At 44.2% G+C, this 9,394-nt stretch overlaps 1 protein-coding gene across 1 annotated transcript in view; it reads right to left on the reverse strand.

Annotated features, from left to right (window-relative positions):
* Positions 1-9,394, reverse strand: part of DGKG (diacylglycerol kinase gamma) — a 245,632-nt gene that overhangs the window by 80,997 nt on the left and 155,241 nt on the right. Inside the window, exon 20 of the mRNA XM_007935972.2 lies at positions 8,973-9,063. Coding sequence (XP_007934163.1) covers positions 8,973-9,063 — 91 coding nt within the window. The remainder of the gene's footprint in view (positions 1-8,972; positions 9,064-9,394) is intronic.

Genomic DNA, 9,394 nt, shown 5'->3' on the forward strand with positions numbered 1-9,394 from the left:
TAGTAATACTGCCTCTGAAACCCAAGGAGGGGTCGCTATGAGTCGGGTCCAACTTGACGGCACATAACAACAACAACAACAAAGCAAGATCAACATTTTAATTTTAGTTATTCTTAGGTGGTAAGATTGTGGGTTACTTTATTTTTCCCCTCTCTATATTTGTAAAGTGTTCTGCCATGAATTTGGATTACTTCTGTAATCAAGAAAAGAGATTATAGCGCATGTAATAACTTGTGATAGCAGAGAACAGTGAAAACTGATGGATGGGCAAGAAGAAACCAGAATGGCAGGAGCTAACTTGGAGGCTCTCACAGTGAGGATCATGTTGTAATGGTGTCCTGGATAAGAGAGATGCTGGATTTTTACCATCTTTTCCTGTTGGACTCAATTGAGGAAAAGAATAATCTAGAAGGAGGAAGTCTTTCTAACTTTACTTTTTTTCTAGGATGTGATATTGTAGTTGCCAGCTGCCATCTAGTTGGCCCCAAATCATGGTAACTCCATGAGTCAATGGAATGAAATGCTGCCTGTTGTGATCTATGGGGGTTTTACTGGCTGAGTTTTGGAAGTAGATTGCTAGGCCTTTCTCACTAGTCCATCTTAGTCTAAAGCTCCGCTGAAATCTGTCAGCATCATAACAACGCTCAAGCCTCTGCAGACATGAAGTGGAGTCATTGGCCTAGAATTGAACCCCGGTCTTCTACATGGGGGCAAGAATTCTACCACTGAACTGCCACCACCACCATTGTATACCAAGCGTTTGATGTATAGATTTAATTCAGTTACAAGCTTTTATTTTCCAAGAACTCAAAGTTCTCACTAATGTCTTCTCAAGTTTCCCTTCTCCATGACTATGTTTCTGTTTGATCCCTCTTGGAATCATTATGACTGGGTTGATGGGCTGAGTATTTCACCAGTTCCCAGCTTCTTTACTCCAAGTTCTAAGAGATGCTACCTGTCTATGTTAAGAAGAAGGTTCAGCTCACTCCAGAGGCAACCAAGGCTTGAAGATCCTTTCTGTTCTAATTTAAAGCTATGTGATATTACAGGTGGATGCCAAGGCAGAATAAGAGAATGCCCTAGTGGGACCTTGAGAGACACTCATTAGATGGGCGAACTTGGGTAAGCTGCTTAATCTATAAAGTTTTTGATTTTTCTCTTTTGAAAAATAATTGCATTGGATTGGATTAGAGTAGCTAAAGATATCTGTCCAATCTTAGAGGAATCTGACTCATTATTTATCAAGCTTCTTTATATATGTGTTAAATGTTAATTTTAGAATTTAAGATTCTCATAGGCAGGGCCCATTGATATAGATAATATATCCCTAATACAGTGACTGGGAGCTCTGGTGGCACAGTGCCTAAGGCATTCGACTGCTAACCAGAAGGCTGGTGGTTCAAACCCACCAGTTACTCCTTGGAAGGAAGGTTGGGCAATCTACTTCCATAGTGATACCATCTCAGAAACCCAAGGAGGGGTCGTTAGGTGTCAGATCCAATTCGATGGCAGAGTTTTTTTTAGTAATACAGTGCCTAGCACACTGCCCTCCCTCTTTTCTTATTGAGGTAAAATTCCCATAACATAAAATTAATCATTGTAAAATGATCCAGTGGCGCTTAGTACATTTACTCACACTGCCTTTTTTTAAAGTGCTAGACTAACACAATACAGACTAACACAATAACTTAGGTTAATTCCATTTTGCTGTAATAAAAAAATATGCTGCATTGCACCTTCATGTGGAATTCTCTCATGCTCATCCTCTCATACCCATTTGCAGGAGATTCTCTAGGTCTAGAAGACTGAGCAATCTACTTCCAAAAAGATTTACTACCTCTGAAACCCAACGGGGGCTGCTGTAAGTCAGAATTGCCTCAATAGCAGTGGGCTTGGTTTGGTGTTTTTTTTTTTGGTTATATGGTGTGCAGTTGCTAACTGAAAAGGTGGAGGTTTGAACCCATCCAGAGGTGCTTCAGAAGAAAGAACTGGCAATCTGCTTCTGAAAGGTGACATCTGGGTGGAGAACAGTTCTACTCTGACACACAAGGTTGCCATGAGTCAGAATCAACTAACAGCAACTGGTAGATGGAGAAGAGCCTTCTGGGTTATAGGGACTCTAAATGCATTTTCAGTTTTGCATATATTACAAACTGCTCTCCACAGTGATTTACCCATGAGTACTTTCACCAGCAGTGCATCAGAGCTTCCACTGCTGCTCCTCCTCACCAAGCAAAACCAAAACCAAACCACTGCCATCGAGTCTATTCTGACTCAAGTGACCCCCACTGGGTTTCCAAGGTGGTAAATTTTTACCGAAGTAGACTGCCCCTTCTTCCCTCAGTGGGGTGTCTGGTGGGTTTGAACTGCCAACTTTCTGGCTAGCAGTCAAATGCCTTAGGCACTGCACCACCAGAGGTCCTTCTTCACCAATATTGGGTAGAATACTCATGACGCTCCGTGGAGCGCTCATCAACATCAACATGGAGAGAGCTCAGGAACACAATGGTGAGTGAAAGGCAAGTTACAGAGCATGGAGGGACAGTGGAAAATTTATCTGCAATATTTTATTTATTTGACTTAAAGACAGGCTCAAAGAAAATAACACAAAATGTTGATAAATATCAATTCTGGGTGAGGGAAACATGGAGGTATTTGACATACTATTCTGAAGACTTTTCTGTATTTTTTTTTTTTTAAATCCTCAATTAAAAGTGGAATGAATGAAATGATGTGCAGAGATTCCCAAGATATACTGGATAACACATATTTTTGGACCAGCTTTCAAATTTAGACTCACTGTTTCCCCATACAGTGGTTCAAATTAGTGGAACTGGCTAGCCTTTCCTTGTGAACATTGTTTTGAAGATTAGATTAAATATCTAGGAATTTTAGAAGTTTGTATTTTATAGCCCTTAAAATGAAAAATTTTCACAGAATGCAGAATGCTTGTGTCGAAGCCTGCCTGGTTTGCTCCACCTTATTCTGATGAGCCTACAAACCTTTGCAAAGCTATTCTGGGCCTGGGAAGGGGGAGGTGACTCACTGTGTCCCTCCCTCATCCCATCCCCCACCTGTTTATTCAGGTGTAATTAGGTTAGAATGAACATCAGGGGCTCCTGTGAAGAGGAGGAGATGGCACCAGGAAAGGCTGCCTTAGACCACGGATGGTGATAGGCTGGTGGAGGTGGGGGCACAGGTGACACGACAGTTCCTTAATTAGAGTCACCAACAATATATGGAGCACCCATGTTTCAGGTGCAGTGCTAACTTTCACAGGCCTTTTTCTGTGTTCCCACTGAGCAAGCTTTTCACAATATATTTTAATGCTCCCTTTTCAATAATTATAAGCATCTCATATTTATTTTTAATATTATCTAATACATCAAAAGAAATAAAAGATTGTGAATAAAAACAGCTCTGGCTGAGATCAGGTCTCTTCTCTGAAGTCAAGATTATAGTTCTGTTGACAAGAGGGAATAGTGCATGTCCCTACAGCACACACCTAGTGCTGGTTAATAGAGTATGTGATTAACTAGTGCCAAGGAAACTGGATCAGAAGGGTCCTGGGAAGGAACACCTGGTTGAGAATCTGCACCTGACTGAGCTTTTCAAGGGCCACTACTTGTCTGAAACTCCCAGTATTCAGGCAAATCTGGATTTGAAGCTGACCTAACCACTCTCAGGTTGTCGACCCGCAGTGAGCTTCTTACCTTTTCTCAGCTTCCCTCTCTTTCTCTGGAAAGGTGATTACAACAACTGCCACTTAGAGCTGCTTTGAAGATTTGAGGATTCTGTGAAGCACCTAGGGCCACTGCTAGTTACGTGAAAAGAACTGGAAACTTTAATTGGAATAATAACCTTTGGAGGTAGGCCATTCTCCTGCCTCCATTTTATAGGGAAGAATACTGAGGTTCAGACTCACAGTTCAGCAAGTTACTTAATCTAACTGTGTTGTTGTTGTTATGTGCCATCGAGTCCGACCCAACTCATAGCGACCCCTCCTTGGGTTGCCCAGGCAGTATCACTGTGGAAGTAGATTGCCCAACCTTCCTTCCAAGGAGTGGCTGGTGGGTTTGAACTGCCAGCCTTCTGGTTAGCAGTCAAGTGCCTTAGGCATTATGCTACCAGAGCTCCTAATCTAACTGTGGAATGGGGCTAATCCTTAGGCCTGGTGGGCCTAGGCAGGGCCCTTTCACTGTTACCCTGGACAAATGACTGCAGGAAGCAACAGATCTGGAGTCACCGTCTCCCCTGCCTGAGTTCCTGGGCCCTGAAAAAGCAAGGTCTGGGGAGATCTGACTCAAATGGCTCCCCAGTTGCCCTTTGGTCCAGATTCCTTAGTATTAGTTAAGTGAGTATTCCATTAACAAGCTCTTGTGTGTGCTGTAGAGACGTGGACAATTCCTTCTTATCAACCAGACTGGAAGCCTTATTTTAGCAAAGGGGCTCTGTCTTGTTAATCAGACACTGTTGTTGTTATATGCCATCAAATTGATTCCAACTCATGGTGGCTCCATGTGTGCAGAGTAGAACGGCACTACAGGGTTTTTGAGTCCGTCACCCTTTGGAAGCAGATCAGGCTTGTCTTATGAGATGCCTCAGGGTAGATTCCAGCCACCAACCTTTTGGCCCTAGCTGTTGAGCACTTATGTGGTGCAAAAGGTTAAACACTTGACTGCTAGCTGAAAGGTTGGCAGTTTGAACATACACAGAGGTGTCCAGAAGACAGGCCTGGCTATTTGCTTCTGAAAAGTCACAACCTTGAGAACTCTATGGAATGAAGTTCTACTGTGCACACATGGGTCACCATGAGTCAGAATTGGTTTTTGAGAGTAGAGAAATAGGTTATTTTCCCATGAGAGCCTTTTAACGGAGACCCTCCCTATACAATCTCATTTACGCATTTGACTGCTAACCAGAAGGTTGGCAGTTCAAACCCACCAGCCACTCCATGGAAGGAAGACTGGGCAATCTACTTCCGTAAAGATTTACCATCTTGGAAATGCAAAAGGGGTTGCTATGAATTGGAGCTGACTCGATGGCAGTGAGTTTGGTTTGGATCCAAATTTTTACTAAAGTCACCAAATACAAACAGAAACAAAAACAAAAAAAAAAAAAGGAAGAAACTAGTCTACACTGTCTGTTCCCTGTGAATTCTTTACTGTCGGGAAATTTCCTAAGTCACAGACTCTTTCAGCCTCAGTTTTCTCACCCATGAAATGGGGACAATAATATTTGTCCTGTGTGTTCTGTGGATCAGAGTAAAATGAGATGTTGTTGTTGGTGTTATGTGCTGTCAATTAGGACCCGACTCATAGTGACCCCTCCTTGGGTTTCTGAGGCAGTATCACTACGGAAGTAGATTGCCCCATCTTCCTTCCGAGGAGTGGCTGGTGGGTTTGAACCACCAGCCTTCTAGTTAGCAGTCAAGGACCTTAGGCACTATGCTACTGGAGCTCCCAAAATGAGATAATGGATGGGAAAAACTTTTGTAAACTTTAAGGCAGTTTTCTCTCTGACCCTCTATTCTAGCCATCCAGTCTGAATCCATTCCTTCCTCAAATGAACAATGGGATTGTGTTTTCTGTTCTTTACAAAGCATTTCTCAGCAGAGGTGCCCAGCTGCTTGAGGTGAAGTTGTGCATATGGTTAATGTGGTTGGCTACTAATCAAAAAGGAGCTCTGGTAGCATAGTGCCTAAGGCACTTGACTGCTAACTAGAAGACTGGTGGTTCAAACCTAGCAGCTGCTCCTTGGAAGGAAGGTTGGGCAATCTACCTCCATAGTGATACTGCCTTGGCAACCCAAGGAGGGGTTACTATGAATCGGGTCCGACTCAATGGCACATTAACAACAACAACTAATCCAAAGGTCAGAGGTCAAGTCCACCCACAGGTGCCTTGGAAGAAAGTTCTTCTGAAAAATCGGCCATTGAAAACCCTATGGAGTACGGTTGTATTCTGACACACTGGATACCATGGGTCAGAGTCAACTTGACAGCAATTGGAACTGGTACTTAAAGTAAACCACCCACTGCCATCAAGTCGATTCCAACTTACAGAAATCCCCATTAGGATTCCGAAGCGGTAAATCTTTACCAAAGCAGATTGCCCACTCTTGCTTCCATAAATAGAGAAAAGGAGGAAGAAACTTTTCATTCATGTTGAAGAATGTACTGAGCTTCCAGCACTCATTAGGTAAATATTTATTTATTGGGTTCCAAACTAAACTTGGTCCAGAAAACAAGGAATCTTCTCTCTTACTGGGTACCAGAAACACAGTCTTGGTCGAGTTACTTATTGTATCTGAGCCTCAGTAATCTTATTGAAAAAATGTGATTTTAATACTTGCCTCCCTGTATTGTTGTATCAAATAAGAACATGTTATGGTAGACGGTCAAAAGCATGTGACTTTTTTTCTTCACTTTTCGCAACTTTCTGTTTATCCTTCTAAAGCTCTGTGCCTCACTTTGCTTATCATAAATGGGGATAATACCTGGTCTCCTTACCTCACAGAGTAGTTGTGCGTATAAAGGCTGTGGTGGGGCTTTGAAAATGGTAAACCAAAAAACCAAACCCACTGCCATCGAGTCAATTCTGACTCATAGCGACCCCCATTGGGTTTCTGAGGTGGTAAATCTTTATGGAATTAGATTGACCAGTCTTACTTCCGCAGAGTGGCTGGTGGGTTTGAACCACCAACCTTCTGGTTAGCATTCAGATGCCTTAGGCACTGTGGTACCACAGCTCCTTTTCAAAATGGTAAAGTTTAGTATAAACAACTGCACAGTTCTTCTCAGGATCCCTGACCTTCAGCTGTGGGTTGTGTGGTGCTTCTCAGGTGGCACACTATTAAAGTTACACAACCTAGCTTCTCTTAATGCCCCTTGATTTCTCACATCTACATGTGTTGCTTTGCAACCCACTTATAGCTGTCACACACATACCCCTTCTTCTCTCAGTCTCCTTCCCCACCCATCACAACACACTGAACCATCCACCCACTGTTCTCTGGATATAGAAATGGGGCCTGCCCCAATCCTGCGGGCTGTTAGAAGCCACTTGTCACATGACCCTCCCCCCTTACCCTCATGAATAAATGCTCAAAAGACTCATTATGGAGAGATAAGGAAAACAGGAAGTGCTCCTGAAAGCCCCCAACAACCCACAGTGTAAACAATCCCAGAGGCTACTAGCGTCCTTAGCAACGAGCCACCAGCTCTCCCCTGCAGCTAAGGAAGAAGTGCCTGTCTTGGACCCAGAGGGGATTGTTGGGCACAGCGGAGCCTGGAGCCGGGAGCACAGGCTGCAGAGTCCAGGGAGCTGAGCTGCCGTATTCTGGGCACAATTTCAAGGCCAGCTGCAGGGAGAACAAGCAGTCGCTGTGCGCCTGCAGCTGGCCGTGGTTAAGCCAGGGCTGCCCCTCACTTGGGGTATATTTAAAGAGACCCCACCAGAAGACTGTGCCAACAGGAAAAATGCACACATGTCTGTGTTGGCCACACGCAGTCCCCTGTCAAGGACTCTCTTTCCTGCTGCAGCTCCCAGGCTGTGTTTACGTGTAAATAGAGGAGGGTTGTCTTCTCAAGCAGGTGCAGGTGGTCACAGTTTCCACCACCTCTGGACACACACCCCAAGAGGCTCCTGAGCCTCTCTGCCCTCTGCTGGAGCTGGCCAAAAGTTCAGAGGATTAGCTGGGATCCATGCCTCCCACCCTAGTGTCTCCATAACCCACTAACTGATGTGGAGAGGCAGGCAGATGAATCAAATAGAATCACACAGAACCTCTGGCTTTGTGTTTTGTTTGTAAAACTCCGTATGAGCGGCTGCTTTCCGGCAGGGAGTGGCGTGGCTTTCCCACACTGCTTCAGGCCAAATGCTTCTCCTCAAAGGGATGCCCAGCCCCACGTGACTTCAAGAGGCAGTTTAGAGAGAAAGCTGGTGGGCTAGGAGAGGCCCATCCTAGCTGCACATTCTGGCTTTCTTTTCACTTGTTTTTCTCAAGTGAAAACCAGGCTACAGGACTGAATCCCATGAGAAGGTGGGGCTGATAGTTAAGAACTATGGGCAAAGAGAACCAATGAACCTGAGGTCCTACAAAGTGAAGGCATAGAAGTTTGGGTTCTTAAGTGGCCAGAGACCATGAGAAATTCTCATACTAATGAGACGACTCCATGAGAGCAAACAGCAGAAGCTGAGTGAGGGGGTGGGAAATGAGCAGCTTATCAACCAGGGAAGGGAAGGCCACGGGCAAACTCTCTCAGGCAGGTTGCTACAAGTGCCAAAAGAATTAGTCAAACAAGAGTGCATGGACAGGATTGGCTACCTCATTTATAAGTGCTAAATGAAAATGTAGGACCTTTTGTTCAAAAGTTATCAAGAATTTCAAGATGGTAACAGCAGAGCATTAAACAAAGTATGGACCCTTTTGAGTATGAGGTCCTATGCAACTGCACAGGTCACACACCCATAAAGCCTGACCTAGGTACCTTTGAGTCATCTGGAAGCAGCTGTGAAAACAGGAGGGATGAACTGTGGGATGGCTGGACACCTATGGCTCTAACTCACATATCCCGCCCCTGCTGCCTTGTGGCTACCAGTCCCTAGAATTTTACCAGGCTTGGGACATTGAGTCTGTCCCAACAGCAGCCCCTCTCCCCGCACTGGTGGCAGCTAAGTTGTCCCGGCTCTGAAACTAGGAAATAGCAAGGCTGCAGTGGCAGAAGGGCTGAGGGAAGGAACTGACTGTGGAACTGGCCTCTGGGTCCCAGAGCCCCAAGACTCTCTGGGCTGGCCAAGAAAAGGAGGTCCAGCAATTGGAGTCTTCTGAGGAAGATGTGGAGGTGTTTGGGAAAAGAAAAAGGGTACAATGAATGGGCTGTGCTCTTGATCACTCTTAGACTCAAAGAAATATGTCCTGAGGGTATATGGGACAGTTTAGGAGGCATTGCTCCCACTTTGGTAACTTACCTCCAACTCTATGTGGTCATGGAGTTTCTTGCAGGTGGCAGCAAAGGTCTCCGAGGTGCCAAATTCAAAGTACCACAGCTTGTTCTTCATCCTGGACCATGAAACAGACAGATAGCTCAATATTTGTAGAAGAAATCCCTGGGTTACAAATGTCCAAGTTACATACAACCCATAGTTACGAACCATGCCCCATAAAGCCTATTACATGAAAAATTCAAGCTGCATACAATGGTTCATAATAACAAATGAGCACTACTTTGCAATATGCATCAAAACATTTTAATGTATTATTATGGTGAAGATATTTTAGTGTATCTGGAAGTGTTTCTTTAATTTTTTTTTTTTTTTATTAGGATTTGGGTGAAGATTTACAGAGTAAATTCACTTTTCATACAGCAGTTCACATATACTTTGTCTCATGT

Source organism: Orycteropus afer, unplaced genomic scaffold (genome assembly GCF_000298275.1).
Source record: "Orycteropus afer afer isolate SDZICR_OR568_19922 unplaced genomic scaffold, OryAfe1.0 scaffold00032, whole genome shotgun sequence".
In the NCBI taxonomy this organism is placed as follows: domain Eukaryota; kingdom Metazoa; phylum Chordata; class Mammalia; order Tubulidentata; family Orycteropodidae; genus Orycteropus; species Orycteropus afer.